The following is a 21,962-nucleotide window of genomic DNA, read 5'->3' as shown; positions in this document are numbered from 1 at the left end:
GTATCTGGCACAGTGGGGCATATGTGTATTTGGCACTGTGGGGGCATATGTGTATCTGGCACTGTGGGGCATATGTGTATTTGGCACTGTGGGGGCATATCTGGCACTGTGGGGGCATATGTGTATCTGGCACTGTGGGGGCATATGTGTATCTGGCACTGTGGGGACATATGTGTATCTGGCACTGTGGGGGCATATGTGTCTGGCACTGTGGGGGCATATGTGTATTTGGCACTGTGGGGGCATATGTGTCTCTGGCACTGTGGAGGCATATGTGTCTCTGGCACTGTGGGGGCATATCTGGCACTGTGGGGGCATATGTGTCTTTGGCACTGTGGGGGAATATGTGTCTCTGGCACTGAGGGGGCATATGTGTCTCTGGCACTGTGGGGGCATATGTGTCTCTGGCACTGTGGGGGCATATCTGGCACTGTGGGGGCATATGTGTCTTTGGCACTGTGGGGGAATATGTGTCTCTGGCACTGTGGGGGCATATGTGTCTCTGGCACTGTGGGGGCATATGTGTCTCTGGCACTCTGGGGGCATATCTGGCACTGTGGAGGAATATGCGTATTTGGCACTGTGGCAGAATATCTGGCACTGTGGCGGCATTTGTGTCTGGCACTGTGGGGGCATATGTGTATTTGGTACTGTGGCAGAATATCTTGCACTGTGGGGGCATATCTGGCACTGTGGACATCACATTGTGCGGTGTAATGGGCATCATGGTATGGGGCGTAATGGACATTACGGTGTGGGGAGCATTGGGTAATTGCCATCACAGTATGGGGTGTAATGGGCATCAAGGTGTGCAGCATAATGTGTAATTAGCATCACAGTGTGCGGTGTATTGAGTAATTAGCATCGCAGTGTTGGGCGTAATGTGTAACTGGCATCATGGTGTTCAGCATAATGTGTAATTGGCATTACGGCATGTGGCTTTATGTGTAATGGGTATTACAAGGTTCGCTAAAATGTGCAATCTGCAGGTACACAATACAATCATGGTACAGGCAACGCCCCTTATGATAGGCCACGCCCCTAATTTTTCGGCGCGCCTACGGCGCGCAAAAGCATTCCTTCCAACGGTGACTTGGCTGATTATGGGCCAGTGCTCTGGACTTGCCCCCTAGGCTAAAAGTTGCCAGCCAGCCCCTGCCAGCCACTGACTAACTTCCTGTCTGCCTGCACACAGCACACACTGAGGGACAGAGACTCTGCAAGTCCCTGAGTGTGCTGTGAGCCCTGCACTGTCTCCCTGTGCCTGTAATTCCATATGAGTCGTGACTCGAGAGCCGAGTCACTGACTCAACACACTTTACTGAGCTGAGCCGTGCGGCTCAACTCATTCCAATGAATCGTACTGCCCATCTCTAGAGCCAAGCCACTGACTAACTTCCTGTCTTCCCTGCACACTGAGTGACTGAGCCTCTGCAACTCCCTGAGTGTGCTGTGAGCCCTGCACTGTCTCCCTGTGCCTGCAATTCCACACTACTCATGGGCCCAGCCACTGACTAACATCCTGTCTGCCTGCACACAGCACACACTGAGGGACAGAGACTCTGCAAGTCCCTGAGTGTGCTGTGAGCCCTGCACTGTCTCCCTGTGCCTGTAATTCCATATGAGTCGTGACTCGAGAGCCGAGTCACTGACTCAACACACTTTACTGAGCTGAGCCGTGCGGCTCAACTCATTCCAATGAATCGTACTGCCCATCTCTAGTAACAAGTCTACTACTAGGTACGAGAGGCATATTACATGGAGCAACCTCGCAGATCAACATGTTTTCCCCATGTACTTTCCAGTGTCAATAGCACAGTGATTACCGGTGCAGTTTGACTCCTGCCCTGCTAAATCGGTCTACCTATTACACATGAGTCAGCTCTTTAAGGTCGGGGTGGGTGGCTCTGAAAAGAGCATTTGTGTTGTGGGGTAAAATATCTGGCAGACACGTTACTTGCTCTTAGCTGGTTTATGGCTCTCGGTCTTCTTGGGCAGCAGCACGGCCTGGATATTGGGCAGAACACCTCCCTGGGCGATGGTCACCCCACCCAGGAGCTTGTTGAGCTCTTCGTCGTTGCGCACAGCCAGCTGCAGGTGGCGGGGGATGATGCGGGTCTTCTTGTTGTCGCGGGCAGCGTTACCGGCAAGCTCCAAAATCTCAGCCGTCAGGTATTCCAGCACCGCGGCCAGATAGACCGGGGCACCGGCACCCACACGCTCCGCATAGTTTCCCTTCCTCAGCAGACGGTGAACGCGACCAACTGGGAACTGGAGACCGGCACGAGATGAGCGAGTCTTGGCCTTAGCCCGGGTCTTGCCGCCTTGTTTGCCTCTGCCGGACATGTTCGGTTGACAAATACAAAAGATTTACTTAACGAAAAGAAACGTGCACGCCGAATGTACGAGCAGGAAATAGTGCCCTCCTCTTATATATACACTCAAAAAGGTCCAGCGCTTGCTCTGTGATTGGTCTGGTTTCAAACTAACCAATGCAGATCGAGTTTATTCGCACACCAATCAGTAAATGGCAGGAGGGGTTTCGATGCTGCCTACAGTCACACGATGCTTCCAGCCAATAGTGTTGCGAGCGATGACGAGGCCTCGTTTGCATATATTGCCTACAAATAGAGCCTATCTGGCGCTATGCGGGACACATTATCAGCTTTGTGCAGAACCGAGTTGCCGTTACAATGCCTGATCCAGCCAAGTCTGCGCCGGCGCCCAAGAAAGTAGAGATGGGCAGTACGATTCATTGGAATGAGTTGAGCCGCACGGCTCAGCTCAGTAAAGTGTGTTGAGACAGTGACTCGGCTCACGAGTCACGACTCATATGGAATTACAGGCACAGGGAGACAGTTCAGGGCTCACAGCACACTCAGGGACTTGCAGAGTCTCTGTCCCTCAGTGTGTGCTGTGTGCAGGCAGACAGGAAGTTAGTCAGTGGCTGGGCTCATGAGTAGTGTGGAATTGCAGGCACAGGGAGACAGTGCACGGCTCACAGCACACTCAGGGAGTTGCAGAGGCTCAGTCACTCAGTGTGCAGGGAACACAGGAAGTAAGACAGTGGCTTGGCTCACAACTCTTAGTGAGTTGCAGAGGCTCAGTGTGCAGGGAAGACAGGAAATAAGACAGTGGCTTGGCTCACAACTCTTAGTGAGTTGCAGAGGCTCAGTGTGCTGGCAGACAGGAAGTAAGACAGTGGCTTGGCTCACAACTCTTAGTGAGTTGCAGAGGCTCAGTGTGCTGGCAGACAGGAAGTAAGACAGTGGCTTGGATCACAACTCTTAGTGAGTTGCAGAGGCTCAGTGTGCTGGCAGACAGGAAATAAGACAGTGGCTGGGATCACAACTCATTTGGAATTGCAGCAGGCACAGAGAGACAGTGCAAGGCTCACAACACATTAGGGAGCTGCAGAGGCTCAGTCCCTTGCTGCTGCTTAGTAACCGAACCAGCTTTAATAATGATTGTGCAGTTCATCTGGCAGAGGCAGGCATCTGCTTATGCAATGATTGTTAATAATATAATTACCAACATAGATTCAGTGTGCTGCTGCTGCTGTCCCGACTCAGCCAACAGTGAGTATCTCGAATCATGCAGTCAGCTGAATGTTTCGAGACACTGAGTCGAGACAACGATTCACTAGCCATCTCTACAAGAAAGGCTCTAAGAAAGCCGTGACCAAGACCCAGAAGAAGGATGGGAAGAAGCGTAGAAAGACCAGGAAGGAGAGTTACGCCATTTACGTGTACAAAGTCCTGAAGCAGGTACACCCTGACACCGGCATCTCATCCAAGGCTATGGGCATCATGAACTCCTTCGTTAATGATATCTTTGAGCGCATTGCTGGGGAAGCTTCCCGCCTGGCCCACTACAACAAGCGATCCACCATCACCTCCAGGGAGATCCAGACCGCCGTACGCCTGTTGCTGCCTGGAGAACTGGCCAAGCACGCAGTGTCCGAGGGCACCAAAGCCGTCACCAAGTACACCAGCGCCAAGTAATTTCCCCTTCTTCCACCCGCACCAACACAAAGGCTCTTCTAAGAGCCACCCACCTCCTCTCTAATCGAGCTGTAACTATGATGGTTTGTGCCGCGTCCAAGCTCTCGGCATGAGTGCGAAAATGCAGGCCGATGTCCATAACTGACTTGGGACGTACCCTCTAGCTTATTGTTAACCCCACTGGTTCACAAAAAAAGCCTTTATTTACCACATGCTAGGATCTAGGTACAATTGTAGGACAGGGTCATTACATTCCATACATTGCAGATGTCTCTGGTTGCTGTAAAAAAAAAGAAAACCTGCGACCCATAGAGCGGCAATGTTCCCCGTGTGTAGTTGCCGAATATGTAAAGAATTATTTTGGATCGAAATGTTGCAAAGCATTATTAAATTGTAACATTTGGTGACTTTAAACCTCATATTAGAATATCCGAGGAACACAGTTGGTAAAGGATCGCTGTCTTTCAAAACGAAAAGTGCAGTATGTAACAGGCTCTATTGCACTGAGTCACTTCTATGACACCCGGTTCCATTTCGTTGCATTTACTTAAGGGTAATCACATAATTCCTGCTTAGGCACACTTGGTTCCTAACGCCTACACAGTGATCAACAGTGTTCCGAATCGATAATCGGCTAAGGTCATTATCAGCGCCGTTGAATGTATTAAACTTGATTAAAAGGAGAAAAGGGTTCAGAGCGCAGAGTTGAAATACACACCGAGCCCGGGAGCCAGGGAAACGTTACAGTAGTTGTAATTGTTGTCAGAAGCGGTGTACCAGTCGGGAATGTATGTTGGTGTTTATTGCAAATTTTTTTTTTCCCGCCAAAATCTGGGCGACTCTCAATGTGTGGCTCATTTGTCATCACCAAATCCCCCACTTTTATATAAAAAAAAAAAAAAAATACAATATATATATATATATATATATATATATATATATATATATATATATATATATATATATCTATATAATAAGTTGAAGAGTCTGTGTGCGTGCGTGTGTGTGTGCGTGCGTGTGTGTGTGCGTGTCCGTTGCATTGTGGACACACCGTGGCACTCAGAGCCACCAAATTCTGCAACAAAATACCTCTGTACCCGGTGGTGTGCACCTCGAAGCCGTTTTTGGGAAATTTCACTTAGAAATTTAAAAAACACCAAGTTTTAATTTGCCTTAATTGATGATCTGGGAAAAGGATCGACGATCTGGGAAACCGTTGCGAAGGAACAACTCCACACCTGATTTCATTGCTGTCATTGAGTATGAATGACACATTCTAACACTATGGTGGAGACTTTAAACAATTAGGAATAAATGGGGATATACATAGACCACACATCACACACAAATGTACACATTGTACACGTGCACACACACACAGTACACCACATACACACACATAGTACACAACACACACATATATACGTAGCGAGCTTCACACACTTACACATTGGACAGATACACACAACAAAACACACACATAACACACACATAACACACCACATGCAGTACAACACAAACCCATATACACTACAACACACACCCAAAAACAGTACAACAAACACACACACTTAAACATTGTGCAGATACAGAAACACACACAAACATTGCCAGGATAGGCACAGCACACTACACTACACACAGATGTATACGTAGCGCACCTCACAAACTTACACATTCGGCAGATACACACAACACACACACATAACACACCACTCACAGTACAACACACACCCACATTCACTACAACACACAGCCAAAAACAGTACAATACACAGATCACACACACTTAAACATTGCACAGATACACACGGCACACTACACACACACATTTATACGTAGCACACCTTACGCACTTACACATAGGGCAGATAAACACAGCACACGCACACATAACATACCTCTAACAACACAACACACACCCACATTCACTACAACAAACAGCCAAAAATAGTACAATACACAGATCACACACACTTAAACATTGCAGATACACACGGCACACACATTTATACGTAGCACACCTTACGCACTTACACATAGGGCAGATACACACAGCACACACACACACATAACATACCTCTAACAACACAACACACACCCACATTCACCATACACACCCAAAAAAACAGTACAACATACACAAAACACACACTTAAACATTGCACATATACACAAAGACACAACATACACATACTGTATATACATAGCACACCTCACACACTTACGCATTGGACAGATACATGCAACACACACAACCACATACACTACATCACACACACAAAAACAGTACAACACACAGAACACATAAAAAATTGACGTTTATTTAACAGTCTGTACCAGCAAATAAAAACTGTACCTAATGTACCGTTTTTTCTTTTTTCCGCATATCCGTCTCTCCAGTCCTCCAGCCTGTCACTGCGCTCCCCAGCCAGTTGCACTGAGAAATCTTTGTCCTGGCCAATGCACCCCTTGATCAATACAAAGTGGGTACACTGCACTCACCCTGTCAGTTGTATGTTAGGCACTGCTCTGCCTTGAGGGTGTCCCAGACTCTTTTGGTTCATAGATAATGTTTGGTCGATGGGCATGAGCGCTGCATGTATTCGTTTGAATGTTATGAGTGTAAGAATTTGAAGAATAATACTGAGATGAAGATTTGCCACGTTAAAGTGTACAATTTACTCAATAAATCGTGAAAAAAATATATGTACATAGAAGTACAACCAAGAAATAAAAGTAGGTTTAAAAAATAAATTCTAATTCAAACTGATAATTGTTTGGATGGGGTGGGTTGCCAAACAAATCTATAAGTGGAGGGGGGTATGGATATTGTGGGCATAATTGGTGTTTGGTACACCTACAGGGGGTCCCCAGTTGATGAGAAATTTTCACTACAGTGTCACCGTAGGGGGATTTCCAATTGGGGTTCAGGTGGTCTTTTAGGGACCCCTTTACAATCCCGTTGGTCTCTTCTCCTAAAGCCTATGGTCTCCCTCAGTGATTGACTATTAATAAGGGAGACCGTAGGCTCAAGGAGAAGAGACCTACGGGATTGTAAAGGGTTCCTAAAAGACCACCTGGACCCGAATTGGGAATCCCCTTATGGTGACACTGTGACCATGACACTGTAGTGAAAATCCCATCAAATGAGTAGCCCCTGTAGGTGTAACAAACACCAATTATGCCCACAATATCCATATCCCTCTCCACCTATAGATTTGTTTCACAACCCACCCCCATCCAAACAATTATGAGTTTGAATCAGAACTTATTTTTTAATCCTACTTTCATTTCTTGATTGTACTTCTATGTACACTTATATCTTTTCATGATTTATTGAGTAAATTGTACACTTTAACATGGAAAATCTTTATCTCAGTCTTATTCTTCAACTTCTTACACTCCAAACCTTATCAATGCACCCATTGATGATTGCGATGGCTGGATCGGTGGATTGGCCCGGCGGGTGTAGGGAAGAATTTGGCCCATTGCACCCATTCCCAGTGGTGCATTGCAGTGTTGTGCGGGTAGCCTGCGTCGCGTTATGACGTCATGTGGCCAGGCCTGCGGACATGCTCCCACACTCAGGGGCTGCCCCACTGGTAGAGATGACCGGTGCATGTGCTTTACAGATCTCCAGACCTCAGAGATTGCTGCAGGCTGGATTGGTGAGGGGAGCGGGAGTGGCAGGGAGCCTTGAATTTTTTATTAATTATGGCGCGGTAAGTAACGCCCACCCCGGTCTCCACGCACTCAGCACCTGTATTTACACATCCTAGAAACTGTACCATTGAAAGTATAGAAATGGAGGTGTGGCCACATCTCTTTCTGATTTTGTACCGATTTCTGACCCTCAGATGTTGGAGGCTATGTCATAGGTGCTAAATCTCAGGAGTGGATTTAGAATTCATCAACACATATAAGTTATCAACTCAGGATCGTTGTGCTTCAACCAACAACACCACACCTAATTTCATTGCCGTCATTGAGTATCAATGCAAACACATTCTAACATTATGGTGAAATCTACAACAAATTACAATCTTAGGTCTTTGTCACAGCATACTGTAAGATTACATTTTTCAGCAATTTTGGAAATAAAAAAACCCCAAGGTTTTCCCGGGCAACGCCGGGCGGGTCAGCTAGTATATATATATATATATATATTCCATGTATAATCAAATAAAATAAAAAAAATAAAAATTCAACTATTGTCGTTGGGTCATTACGTTGCATCAATACAAATATTCACCACAACGTAGCGGAGTGGTTTAGTTCTCTAATCAAGCTCAATCGATACACTAGTTATTAACGCAGAAAACAATACCAAAGGAGCAATTAATATAAATCTAAACATAAAATAAGATACTCTAGTAATAAACGATATGAAAACAATAAAAAAAAGGGGTGTGCTTATGAAGGAAAGGCAAGGCGAGCCACGACTCCGCCTTTAAGTGCAAGTCACCCATCAGGTCCGCTCTACCAGTTGATAAAAGCCGGCTGACAGAGCTTTTGCTTTTTCCTACTGATCGCAAGATTTTTGAGAATGTCTGGAAGAGGCAAAGGCGGAAAGGGGCTTGGCAAAGGAGGCGCTAAGCGCCACAGGAAGGTTCTTCGTGACAACATCCATTCCAGGGCATCACCAAGCCCGCCATCCGTCGTCTAGCTAGGCGAGGGGGTGTTAAGCGTATCTCTGGACTCATCTACGAGGAGACTCGTGGAGTGCTGAAGGTGTTTCTGGAGAATGTGATTCGTGATGCCGTCACCTACACCGAGCACGCCAAGAGGAAGACCGTGACCGCCATGGACGTGGTCTATGCTCTGAAACGCCAGGGCCGCACTCTCTATGGGTTCGGGGGTTAAATTCTCAGGCGCATCTCGTGCAGTCACGCACACACAAAGCCCCTTTTCAGGGCCACCCATCTTTTCTACGAGAGCGCTGTTACAACCTCTCTATGGCCCTTATTCTGGTTGGTGCGGTCAGAGCCGCACACGGGGCTCCGACCGCACAAACCAAGGGCCGCCCACCGGACGGATCGCCACGGCCGTCCATACACGGACGGCTGGCGATCCGCACAAAAATTGTGGAGGCTACGCCTCCACCATGGTGGGAGCTGCCCCCTGCCTTCGATGGTCGACGACCATCGAAGGCAGGCCCGCACGCCGCGGCAGCTCCCGCAAGCTCAGACCACACGGACAATCGTCCGTGTGGGAGCTTGTAAGGGGGCTGAAAGCTGACATCCGGCGACGTCAGCTTTCCGCCCCCATGTCATGGTAATGAGGGCGTCATGCCCTCATTACCATGCACACGCCCCGCGTTTGCATGGGAACGCCCATGAAACGCGGGGCGTACACATAGGGAAATGAGGGGCTGAAGCCCCTCACGCCCCTATACGCCCCCTTTGCGGCGGACGAAATCCGTCTGCGGCGAAGGGGGCTGCACATGCGCAGAATGACCTCTGCGCATGTGCAGACAAAAAACATCGGCGGTACGGCCGCACGCGGGCCGTACCGCACGATTCTGAATAAGGGCCTATGTAACGTGGCTATGTGCCGGGTTGATTCGTCCCCTCACGCTAGAGGGATATGCTAGTGGATGCTGACAGTGAGGTGGGTGGCAGATGCAGTGGTTCTAGTCTAGTGTCGGTGAACGTGTAGTTTCGCAATCCGCTGAAAAGGTTACACTTAGCGACCAATGCACAGCAGCATATAACTTTTACAGAGAATTGTGTTTTAAAAGGGGCACGAGGAAAGCAGATTGAAGAATGATCCAGTCCGCCTTCTCTGCGATTTACTGAACTATTTACCGTATATAGCCTTGCACCACACGGTTTGCTGCAGTTATTCCAGCTGGGGATAATAAAACACGATGCTGAGCTAGAGAGTTCTATAGTGGTGAATCGCACACCTTCCCTGACAGCTCTGCCACAGATTGAGCTTGCCCTTACAGAAGATTTAGGGCAGAACCGGCTGGGATGTATGGTGCCACGGTTTACAGTGATTTCAGCCCCTGGAAAGTGGGCAGGACTAATCAGCGGGATTTTTGAAAAATGTAATGGCTCCACTTTCAGCCAATCGTTGAAAGGTGCATATCAACTTCTAGGTATCAGCGTGCGGCACAAAGCATAAGTTCCCCTCCGACCTTTGTCTGTAGATACTATTTTTTTTTTGGTATCACTGTGTTCACTTGAAAAGCGCACAAAAACTTGCTGCGCTATGAAACTTAATAAAGAGAGCTGGTACGTAACTTTTATTAATCCCACTTTCCAGCATATCTGTAGAACTGTGTAGTGACTGAATTGAATGGGCACACTGGAACAGGCTGGCATCGCTGACTGTTGATTACCTACTGAAGGGCGCAGCCATCAGGCCACACCGCGCGCTTACAGCTCTGTCGAGAGAGGGTGGGTGGCTCTGAAAAGAGCCTTTTGGGGGGAGAACAAGGGAGGGAGCGAGGATGCGTCTGCTCAGCCATTACTTCTTTGCCGCAGCTTTCTTGGGCTTGGCTGCCTTCTTGGCCGGGCTTTTTGCGGCTTTGGGTTTCGCTGCCTTCTTGGCCGGACTCTTGGCGGCTTTGGGTTTCGCCGCCTTCTTGGCAGGACTCTTGGCGGCCGCCTTCTTCGGCTTCACCGCTTTAGGCTTCTTTGGGCTTTTGGCAACAGTCGCTTTTGTGGGTTTCTTCACCTTCTTCGGGCTCTTGGCTGCACTCGGAGCTTTCTTGGGCTTTTTCGGGGATTTGGCTACTTTCTTTGCAGCAGGTTTCTTGGGCTTCAGAGACGTCTGGTTGACCTTCTTGCTCTCCGCCTGCTTCTTATTGAGCTTGAAGGAGCCGGAAGCGCCGGTGCCTTTCACCTGGGTGAGCGTTCCTTTGGAGACCAAACTTTTCACGCCCAGCTTCACGCGGCTGTTGTTCTTCTCCACATCGTAGCCTCCGGCAGCCAGAGCCTTCTTCAGGGCAGCAAGAGAAACCCCACTGCGCTCTTTGGAGGCGGCCACGGTTTTCACAATCAGCTCGGAGACGCTGGGTCCAGATGGCTTGGCGCTTTTCTTTGCTCCTCCAGCAGCCTTCTTTGGCTGCCTCTTCTTTTTGGCTGCGCCCTCTGAAGGAGGGACAGCGGCGGCGGCGGGTGCAGTCTCTGCCATCTTACGGAATCGGAACAGCAGAAAACAAATGCGGTATAGTAGTTAAATCGCAATGCCCCCATCTGCTGATGTCTCTTATATAACCTGCCTGATGTGCTGTGATTGGCTTCCTTACAGTTGAGCGTTCTGTGCTCCCATTGGCGGAACAAGCAGGCGTGTGAACCCTTCCCTGTGTTATGAGTTTGTGACGATCTGCTCTCACCCTGTGTTTCGCTAGCGCAGAAAAAGAGTGTTTTCTATAGCATAAGATGGACAGAGGACCGGCTCTCTCAGCCACCCTCGTACTCCAAGATCCCCCCTAACACCGTATGGCCACTGCTAGTTTAGTCGGTAACAAGGAGGCCAGGATTAGCCAGTGGCAGCTCTCCCGCACCAGGCTAGATGAGCCTAGCATGGAACACATCTCTCTTCTTCTGTGAGTCGAATATGTCCATTCGGGAATTTTTTGCCTACTCCTGGTCCTGGTGATGACAAAGGTGGTCTGCGGAAGACTCGGTGCAGGACAGGGCACATATTAAAACACATTTAGATGGTGTGTGAGCTCCTGTACACACAGTAGGATAACACAGGCAGGTGGCAGCAAGGTACTGGCACTCTTGTCTAAAGAAATGAAGCTACTATGACAAGGTCAGAATGCCTACTAGACTCAGCTGCTGGGATTTTTGTTTTGATTGTGGGTAGTCCGGTTGGCACTCTCCACAAATGATGTTATAATAACCAATACAGCTAGTACGATGTCTTTGTTTCTGCTAGGAAAAACAAAAAAAAAACCTCTAGCCAAGAGGAATGATGTTCCTTTTGTCGGAAGCTCAGATCATGCTTTGGTCCCAGACCTGTGGACTAAAAACTTATGTGGAAGAACTCCAATATGAGGAGTTGTCCAATACGTTGACATGACCAGGGTGCCAGACATTTGTTACATACAGCATTCATTGTTCATCTAGCAGTGAGGTTAGCCGACATCCACACTCCATAAAGCTGGGTACACATATGTACAATCGTCGGGCCGTTCTTCCGATCTGCGGACGAACGGCCGTTCGATTGTATATATGTGTACGCTGTCCCGATCCCTTCGTTGCGATCGATAAACGGCCAAAAACGCTCTTGGCCGTCCACGGTCGGTCGGTCGCAGGTTCTTTGCTGCTTAATATTCTTCCGACAGGACGGCTCCATATCGAAAGAAAAGTGACATGTGTACGCACGTTTGATCGATATGCAGCCCGTTCCTGCGATCATTCCTCCCAAAAGCAGCACGCCCATGTGGGTGTTGACTAGCTGCGTCATCCCTCCATCAGCGCAGCATGTAAACAACAGGAAGTCTTCTCCCCCGTACTTTCCGCGCCATGCTGTTAAAGAATATTCGTTGTGTGTGCATTCCTTTTGAAATAAATAATCGTTGTGTGTGCATTCCTGACAGATATAGTTATAGAAGATAGATAGATAGATAGATAGATAGATAGATAGATATGTGATGTTCATTGTTCTGCATAAACACTTAACATTTATTAAGAAATACTGACAAAAAATACTGTGAACACTTTGTTTATTTGGGTGGTCGGACCTGAACAGAGTATCACATACAGGTGCTTGCGTGAAGGTGTAGCAGGAACGCCCACCCACCCAAAAAACATAAAAACACATTTGAACATGGTGGTGTATGTAGTGGAAAGCGGTCCCACGGCAGCAACGCATCACATGGGAACATCCCGGCCTGCTCACATGTGATGCATTGCTGCCGTGGGACTGCTTGCCATGACATAAGTGCCACGTGTGAAGGTGTAGCAGGAAAGCCCACCCACCCAAAAAACATAAAAACACATTTGAAGATGGTGGTGTATGTAGTGGAAAGCGGTCCCACGGCAGCAACGCATCACATGGGAACATCCCGGCCTGCTCACATGTGATGCATTGCTGCCGTGGGACTGCTTGCCATGACATAAGTGCCACGTGTGAAGGTGTAGCAGGAAAGCCCACCCACCCAAAAAACATAAAAACACATTTGAACATGGTGGTGTATGTAGTGGAAAGCGGTCCCACGGCAGCAACGCATCACATGGGAACATCCCGGCCTGCTCACATGTGATGCATTGCTGCCGTGGGACTGCTTGCCATGACATAAGTGCCACGTGTGAAGGTGTAGCAGGAAAGCCCATCCACCCAAAAAACATAAAAACACATTTGAACATGGTGGTGTATGTAGTGGAAAGCGGTCCCACGGCAGCAACGCATCACATGGGAACATCCCGGCCTGCTCACATGTGATGCATTGCTGCCGTGGGACTGCTTGCCATGACATGCACCATTTTAAGGTGCATGCTGCTGGCCACCAAATAAACAAGAAGGAGAAAAAAGTAAAATAAAGTACACAAACTATTTTTTGACTTTATAATGCAAACCGTTATAAATTTTTTCATATAAAGAGTGTACTACTGCTACGCCTTTTTGGATTTTCGTAATTTTTTGGGCTACGGTATGGACTTTCCCGCTTAGTTCTTGTAGACATTTATGGACTTGTGTCATGTTTTCTTGCATTGTGCTTTCGTCGCTGGACGTGTCAGGTGATGGTGTGTTCTTCTCCCCCTCTGCACTGACATCTGAAATCTCGATGATATCTATAATAAGTACAGATAAAGAAATGTTTACCTTTCCACAAATGATACGTCACTATCCCATAAAGATGATTTGCAGTATACACTCACCATCTACACTGCTGGTGATCGCAATCACTTGGTGGCCCTCTGTGGTCCCTTCCATCGGCTGCGCAGCCTGGATATCATCTATAGTGACAAGGTAAAGTGACATATTACTACCCCTTGTTGTGTGTATAAAACATGTGTTGTTCTGTTGGTGTGCTGGTACAAAACCTTACCTGTTGTACTCTCCTTCTTTATTTTCAGGTTGGAGGCCCTGTCCTGCCTTCGTCATGTCTTCTCCTGGATTGGATTTCCTCTGAGTAAAAACAAGCAACATGTCAGCAAAACACACAAAATGTAATGGATCAAGACAGTATATTAATAAAGCCACCTAGGGCATTGGACTCACTTCTTTTAATAATTCCACGAATTTTCTTGAGCTTGGCCTGCTCCTTGTGCTTCAGGTCCGACCACCGTTTTTGTAGCTGGTATTTGGACCTTCTTTTCCCAAACTTCTCCTTTATCTCCTTGCATACACGCTGCATAATAATTTCTTTTCTATAATTTGTCTCGGGGTATGTTTTTCTCGAACAATCGTAGTCCCTTCTATCCAGCATTTTGACCATCAGTTCCACCTCTGCAGATGACATGGCGGAGGCGCGCGTCACTTTTTTCTCCTTGTTGTATTGTCTCTCAGCGATTTCTTTATCTGTTGTTATCAGTGCTGAATTGGAAAACAAAGGTGCTGTACTGGCCTCCCCCATATGCGGTGGCGCCAGACCCTCCGACATGGCTCCTCGATGTCCCGTGTCTGTGTGACGCGAAGCACGTGAGTGGGGCGGAGATTCCTGCGCTCATCCAATCACTGTGTTTCAAGCCACGTTCAGCACGAAAGAATATTCCGTCGTTGCTGTTCGAGTGATCGGAGCTGCGCTGCGAATTTTCCGGACTATTTATCGACATTTCTTTCGGTGAGTATTAAAACAAAATGTGTAGTTTTCTATGACAGGGACTTCAATCTGTGGGCCATGGGTATGCTGGGACTTGTAGTGACCGTGTATCCTATGTCCCACAGAGTTTCAACTCCTGTACTATAGCTACAGTATATCTAGTGGCCCACAGACTGAACACCTGTACATTAAATGGTTTATGGTGTGCTTTGTGTATCAAGAAAATAATATGCCTTTTTATTTTATTTTTTGGAACAGAAATTCAACCATGGCAGAAAAAAAATGTCGAATTTATGAAGGACTTCATTGAGGCCTACAGGGATCAGAATTGTCTCTGGAATACCGAATCCAAAGACCATTCGAATCGGCAGAAGAGGCTATCTGCTCTGGAGGAGCTGGTGAGGGTGAGCCAGACATACTACCCCACAGCAAATGTAGAGTGGGTCCGGACTCGGATCGCTAATATGAGGACCGTATTTAAAAAGGAACTAAATAAGGTGGAGTCCTCAAAGCGGTCTGGGGCAGGGGCAGACCAAGTCTATGTGCCCAGGCTGTGGTACTACGACCTGCTGGCCTTCACGGTGGACCAGGAGCTGCCCAGGGATTCGGTCAGCAACACTGCAAGGAACCAGTCTGCCCCCTCCACCTCGGCGTGCAACCAAGAGGTTTCTGATGACACCATTTGCGGCACAGTAAGTAGACGGATTTTATTTTAAATTTTTTTTTTTTAAACCAGATAAATATAACAGCAAGTACAGTATAAAAATTGTGAACATGTAAAATGAAAAGGGGGGGTATCGCCCCCTGCAACTGACCTCTCTGTTGGGCACAACAGAGAGGTCAGTTGCATGGGGCGATACCCCCCCTTTTGGTTATACATCGTCAATTTGACCTTCTCTGTGGCCCTAATTCTGGTTCTTCTCAGTGGTGGAGGTATACTCTTATCCGCCTGAGAACACAGTGATCAATATTCAGACATCGCAAGTGCATTTACCACATTTTTTGTATTTGGAACTTTTGGTTGGCATTGGTAATCCCTGGTATCTACACTGTTGAAGTCTTTCTGGCGCGGATTATTGTAATATTTTTTTGTGGTGTAAAATTAACTAAATAATATCATTCTGCCAATCCACAGCGCCAACACCAATAAAATACTGCATGTATTCATCCCTGGTTAATTTAGCACGCATAGATGCATTTCTGGTATTTAAATTAGTATTTGGTATGTCTGGTATCTAAATAATTAGTTTCCAGAGATGCCAGTCATAACGCCTCTTCAACTAGCTCACTTTCATCCATGGCAGCAACATGGTGGTGTGTGGGCTGCGTTCTTCTGCGTAGATATAAAAATATATGGTAGTGATACATCATTGTCATCTTGTTTTGTTACAGCCATCGCTATTTGCTGAGGAGGAATCTTCGGCATCGCTGGACGTGGCATCACAGCTGCCTTCACCGTCCCTCTGCTCCACCCCCACACCAACCGCCACGACCAGCGCTGAACCTTAAACAAGCGCTCAACCTCCAGCAGAAGCGCCATCACGAAGAGGGCGCAAAAGGCCGAGGCAGACTCCAGATGCTGCGGACGTGGCAACCACGAAGATCCTGGAGTCTGCCAACAGATTGATGACCATGGAGGAGGATGATGCGGACCGGGTGGGGAGTGTATTGGCAGACAATTTGCGAAAATTAGACCCGGCTACAAGGGTGGAGGTAGAGCGCATATTTTATGAGACGCTGTACCGGGCCCGTGTGGGGACTCTGTCCCGGCACACACGGCTCACCGATGAGACCCCTCTGCCTAGGGTTGAATTTCAACCCATCAGCCCAGCTCCTATACCCCAACAAGCGGTATTTCACCCGGTGCAATATCCCCAGTACCAACATTTCCAGCCACCAACTGGGCAAAGGCAGCACCAACCGGCAATGTTGGCTAATACACTCCCACCAGGTCCACCTGGTGGCCCCTTCCAGAGTTTAGTGGAAAGTCCATCTCCCTCCCAACCACCGATGGATACAGGGGATTATGGGGTGGGACAAGTTTACCACCAGATGTAAATATTTTATATAGTTGATTTAATTGCATTATTGTTTTAATAATATAGTTTAAATATTTTTTATGTTTAAGTATTTCTTTATTATTTATTTCCTTGTTATTTATGTTATATTTGTTATAAGTTTATAAGTTAATAATTTATATAAAAATTAAATATTAAAAATTCTCTAATCTAGTTGGTGTCCGTGTGAAAATATCATTTACCATGCAGGGTGACTATAGGGCACAGATATACATATGGGGTACATGCATGTTGTTTCAATATTTACCTTCATGTATTGCTCCCGGAGACTGTACAAAAGTACCAGGAGAAATTGGCATAGAAATAGGTGTGGTGGAGCCACTACTTGCTAGTACATAAACACCAGTACTGGGTACAGTCTGCACTCCAGGTGTCGTGGCATTGTGCCCTCCAGGAATGCCTTGCACCTGAGTCTTACCACTCACTTGCCGTGATTCGGTCAGTAATCTGGCCCAAGACCAGGCTATCGCCTCCACCTCCTCCTCCTTGCTGCAAGAAGACGCGGAGGACAACTTGTGCGGGACTGTGAGTATACAAATTTTATTGGCAAAATATTGATTTGCACACACCAAAAAACAATATATTTACAATGACAAAAAGGTACATTTTTTAAGCAATCATGTCATTCTGCCACTCCACAGCCCCAACACCATTGAAATAATTCAAGTACTCGTCTCTTGACAACTTTGCTTGCGTTGATGCATTTCTGGTGTTTAAATTATTTGCCAAAGCTGTCAGACCAATAGGCTCGTCAACAACTTGGCTCTCGTCCACTGTAGCCCCCAGTTGTTGTGTGTGCACCGCTTTTCTGCGCATGTAGTTGTGCAGCACACAACAGGCCAGCACCACTTTGTCAATCTTATCTAGGCGCAGATTGATGGGACTGTGAAAAATTCTGAATTTATTACTCAGAATCCCAAACGCATTTTCAACCACTCGCCTGGCACGTGACAGGCGATAGTTAAAAATGCGTCGTTCCCTGTTCAGTGCCCTTTGTGGGTAGGGTTTAAGGACATTAGGGTGCAATGCAAAGGCCTCATCCGCCACAAAAACAAAGTTCAAACCGTGCTCATTTTCAGTCCGCTCTGGCAGATTCAGTTCATTTTTTTTCAGTTGGTCGTGGAAAAAGGTATTCCCCAGGGCTCCTCCATCTGAAACTCTACCATTTTTCCCAATGTCCACAAATACAAACTCGTATCGGGCATTAGCGATGGCCATTAGAACAATGCTGAAGAACCCCTTATAATTATAATAAAAAGATCCACTCTTTGCAGGGGGCATGATCCTGACGTGTTTGCCATCGATAGCTCCACCACAATTAGGGAAATTCCAAAGATCACGGAAATCACGTGCAATATTTTGCCACTCCTCCTTGGTCGATGGAAACTGCAATATAAAAGTATATGCGTATTAATAATCTGTTGGGTTGATTTTAGACCCATCAGCCCTCCCCCATTGCAGCCTCAAAGCTATTACCCGCCTTATCAAAATGACCCCCCACCCACTGGTGTAAAAGATTAAATCAACAGGCATTGTAAAGATATACATATAGGGTACAGGTATGTGCACAGCTATACATATGGGGGACATGTATGTAATTTTCATATTTACCTTCATGTATTTGTCCTGTAGAACTTGGACGATGGCATCACAGGTGTCTGGTATTATCAACCCCAGCGCTTGAGATGATATTGCGGTGGTGAATCTCAGGTCGGCAAGGGTCCTGCCTGTTGCCAGGTAACGCAGCGTTGCCACCAGTCTCTGCTCTGCAGAAATAGGCCTCCTGAAATAGGTGTCCTCTCTCTCTATTAAAGGGGTAACCAGTGTCAGCAGCTCCATGAAGGTAGCGTCATCCATACGGAGATAATTCCTGAAGTCATCAGGATTGTTCTCCCGTATCTCCTGTAGCAATGGCATGTGGGAGAAGGTGTCTCTCCTCAGAAGCCAGTCTCTGGTCCAGCAGCTCCGATTCTTGGTCCTTTTTCTTTTTTTAATAGCCTGCAATCTAATGGCCATAGCAGCCAAAATGCACGCACGAGCCTTCCTTCTCCTCAAGCTCATAATTAAAAAGGCCCAAATGCACCGATAGACGAACGTACGTACGTATATCCTGCACAGCTAGCAATGGATCTGAATAGTCACGGCTCTATTCACTGTACTACACGAACGATTCTTTGTTCCGTGATCACGCCTCGTTTTGGTATGCTCTTTTAATCCAGCCCATTATGATAATATTGTGTACATTTTTATCGTGCGAATAGCCAGAACGGGAGAGTGTGTACGGTGGTACAATCTTTTTCTTGCGATTGTTTGGACGGGAGTACATCGGACGTCGCAAGTAAAATTGTACATATGTGTACGCGCAGATCGGTCGTATGTTTCGGACGGCCGAACGTGAATTCGGTCGATCGAACGGTCGCAAGAAAAATGAAATTGTACATATGTGTACCCAGCTTAAGAGCTCTTGGAGACCGCAAGGCCCTTTATTTTTAACCTAACGGAGGTCTCCATCCTGCTGCCTGCGGGTTGGTCCAAACCCATTCTGGGATATTTACAATGGATTTACACAACAACAACTTTTATTTATATATATACATTTGAACAGTTGAAGACAGAGTTGGAATCGGAGCATGAGTATATTGCAGCGCGTGTTTTAATCCCAAAATGCATGCCAGGAGCGCCATACTCAAACAGTAGTGGCAGTCAGGAGATCAGATTAGGAGATGTAGATGGTAGGAAGCAGAATGTGAGCTAAGCCTGATGACCTTCCACTTTAGGGCCTTGCAATTAGGGAAAATATAGAGGACAAAACATGATGGCCAAACAACGGTTGCGTTGGGAAACAGGAGATAAGGTGAGAAAACTAGAAATCCGTACCATGGATACACCGTAGTTATCCCCCTTACTTGTTGTGTAAGTGATATATTATTTACATGTAATCGACATGCTAAATAGTTTGAACATGTCATCATTTTGAACGTGTTAACAGTCTGACAAAAGATGTTTGCAGGTGGGGTTTTGTGAGACTGCGCTAAGTGCGTTGGTGCGAGGTTAGCTGCTAGAAATGAACAGGTGATCGGCCTGTGAATTTTGCCAATATAACAGCGAATTTTCTGCGCTTCACCCCTAATGGATTAAAAAAACTGAGGATATGTGTTGGTTTATGTATTAAACCAATATATATCCTCATTTTTTTTTTTTTATTCATTAGGGTTGAAGCGCAGAAAATTCCATGTCATATTGACAAAAGATGTTGACTGCTTAGCCTTTGGAGACGGTTGCGGAAGAAATACAGCTTATTTTTCACAAGTCTAGTAACCATGTTGGAACTGCATCCCCAAATGATCTTCTGACTGTGTTTGTATCTGTAATTGGTCCATCGCCAATACCCCCAGTCCCCACACCATGTTTATCGTTGAGAAGACTGGGAGCCGCTGTTTGGAATTCCGTGACATTTGCCAATATCAGTCAGAGGGCATCGGAGCAGATAAATAAAGGTGAGGAGAGTCCCGATACATTGTGATAGGACAGAGAGATCATTTCAAGTCCACGGAAAATGTACTGCAAAATAAAGAATTATGTGAAGATACATATAATCTAGTAACTAAAACAGAACGATGCTATTGATGGTAAACGCTATGACCCAAGTCAAGTAGTTAAATTATTATATCCACCGACAAACCCTTTCTTGAAAACCTCCCTTACTATCCAGATACAAAATAGTCCTCTTTGTTCCAAATGTACTTTCTCATATGAGTATTTAGGATGTGGTCAAAAAGTGATACTTTGGTAGAAATTGTGTCCACTAATGTTTCCAACTTAATCCATACATTTGTCACAGTTGTACAATAAAATAGTCTCTGTTTCTCATTTGTATCAAATAGCTTTGGATGCACGCTGCAGTTCTGATTGTGCTTAATTCTAAAGCTAATGTCAATATGAAATCTGAGACCTAGATTGTAAAGGTCACCAGAACATAACCGGTCACCTCAATGCTCCAATAGTCGCATGATGATCATCCTTTTACTACTGTAAAATGCGCACGTTGTTCAGACAACATATATATATATATATAGATAAATACTGATTAGAATGCCATCATATTAAGTGATACCTATATACTATGACTCCACGAGCGATAGTGACGAGAAGTACATGTACTGCAAGCAACTCTATCCCTGCCGATGGACAGCGTGATCGCGTTCTCTGCTGCAGCCGCTTCTCATAACCGCGTGTTTCCCACATCTATATTGGGTACAAGGAGCTACATGTGTTGCGCTGTGACCGGATCGTGTGGCCTGAGATCTCACAGCGGAAGTGAGACATCCAACCTAAAAGCGTCACACTGTCTCTGCTGCTGGCTGAACAGGCACATGTCCCAACGCTGTAAATTAACATTTTCTGGGGGGTTATATTTATGGAAACACAGGCAATCTTGGCGGTTTTTTTTTTTTCAAACTGCATAAAATATGCCACGGCCAATCAGGACGAAGGGCGGCTTTATTTCCGTCAAATGACAGCGTAGCCCAGTGTATAAATAGAGTTGTAGCAAGGGGTAATGCATTTCGCCCTTCTTCTTTGTACACCTTCTCAGAGAAACCAAGGATGGCCAGGACCAAGCAGACGGCTCGTAAGTCCACTGGCGGGAAAGCTCCCCGCAAGCAGCTGGCAACCAAGGCTGCCCGGAAAAGCGCTCCAGCTACCGGCGGCGTGAAGAAGCCTCATCGCTACAGGCCAGGTACCGTTGCCCTCCGCGAGATCCGCCGTTACCAGAAGTCCACAGAGCTGCTGATCCGCAAGTTGCCCTTCCAGCGCCTGGTGCGTGAGATCGCCCAGGACTTCAAGACCGACCTGCGCTTCCAGAGCTCTGCCGTCATGGCCCTGCAAGAGGCCAGCGAGGCTTACCTGGTGGGGCTCTTCGAGGACACCAACCTGTGCGCTATCCACGCCAAGAGGGTGACCATCATGCCCAAAGACATCCAGCTGGCCCGCAGGATCCGAGGGGAGAGGGCATAGAGATATTCGGCACTCCTGTACATGCAACGACACAAAGGCTCTTTTCAGAGCCACCAAATCTTTCTATAAAACGAGCTGAAGCCGAAGTTTCATAACAATATTTAATTTGAGTGATGTTTATATCTGGCGGTAGCC

At 46.8% G+C, this 21,962-nt stretch overlaps 3 protein-coding genes and 2 pseudogenes across 3 annotated transcripts; 3 read left to right on the top strand and 2 right to left on the bottom strand.

Annotated features, from left to right (window-relative positions):
* Positions 1-1,953: 1,953 nt before the first annotated feature.
* On the bottom strand, positions 1,954-2,346 carry LOC146073197 (histone H2A type 1). Its single transcript, XM_083180383.1, has one exon. It carries the CDS (start codon positions 2,344-2,346, stop codon positions 1,954-1,956), a length of 393 nt encoding a protein of 130 aa, XP_083036509.1.
* Positions 2,347-2,693: 347 nt separating this feature from the next.
* Positions 2,694-4,459, top strand: LOC146072759 (histone H2B 1.1-like). The gene is made up of 2 exons (XM_083179952.1): positions 2,694-2,732; positions 3,660-4,459. The coding sequence occupies exons 1-2, from the start codon at positions 2,694-2,696 to the stop codon at positions 4,002-4,004; spliced, it is 384 nt and encodes a 127-aa protein (XP_083036078.1). The 3' UTR covers positions 4,005-4,459.
* A 4,089-nt stretch (positions 4,460-8,548) lies between these two features.
* LOC146072758 (histone H4-like) lies at positions 8,549-8,870 on the top strand (annotated as a pseudogene).
* A 1,575-nt stretch (positions 8,871-10,445) lies between these two features.
* LOC146072757 (histone H1C pseudogene) lies at positions 10,446-11,163 on the bottom strand (annotated as a pseudogene).
* Positions 11,164-21,390: 10,227 nt separating this feature from the next.
* Positions 21,391-21,827, top strand: LOC146072756 (histone H3). The gene has a single exon (XM_083179950.1). It carries the CDS (start codon positions 21,417-21,419, stop codon positions 21,825-21,827), a length of 411 nt encoding a protein of 136 aa, XP_083036076.1. The 5' UTR covers positions 21,391-21,416.
* The last annotated feature ends 135 nt before the right edge of the window (positions 21,828-21,962 follow it).

This window comes from Crinia signifera, chromosome 4, assembly GCF_055691185.1.
Source record: "Crinia signifera chromosome 4, ASM5569118v1, whole genome shotgun sequence".
Taxonomy (NCBI): domain Eukaryota; kingdom Metazoa; phylum Chordata; class Amphibia; order Anura; family Myobatrachidae; genus Crinia; species Crinia signifera.
Note: the sequence above shows the minus strand (reverse complement) of the source record. Positions and strands in the feature narration are given on the sequence as shown.

Coding starts and splice junctions, on each gene's coding strand:
- LOC146073197 (XM_083180383.1), bottom strand. CDS start 2,346: ATGTCCGGCAGAGGCAAACAAGGCGGCAAGACCCGGGCTAAGGCCAAG.
- LOC146072759 (XM_083179952.1), top strand. CDS start 2,694: ATGCCTGATCCAGCCAAGTCTGCGCCGGCGCCCAAGAAA. Junction 2,733..3,659: donor CTGCGCCGGCGCCCAAGAAA/GTAGAGATGGGC, acceptor CATCTCTACAAG/AAAGGCTCTAAGAAAGCCGT.
- LOC146072756 (XM_083179950.1), top strand. CDS start 21,417: ATGGCCAGGACCAAGCAGACGGCTCGTAAGTCCACTGGCGGGAAAGCT.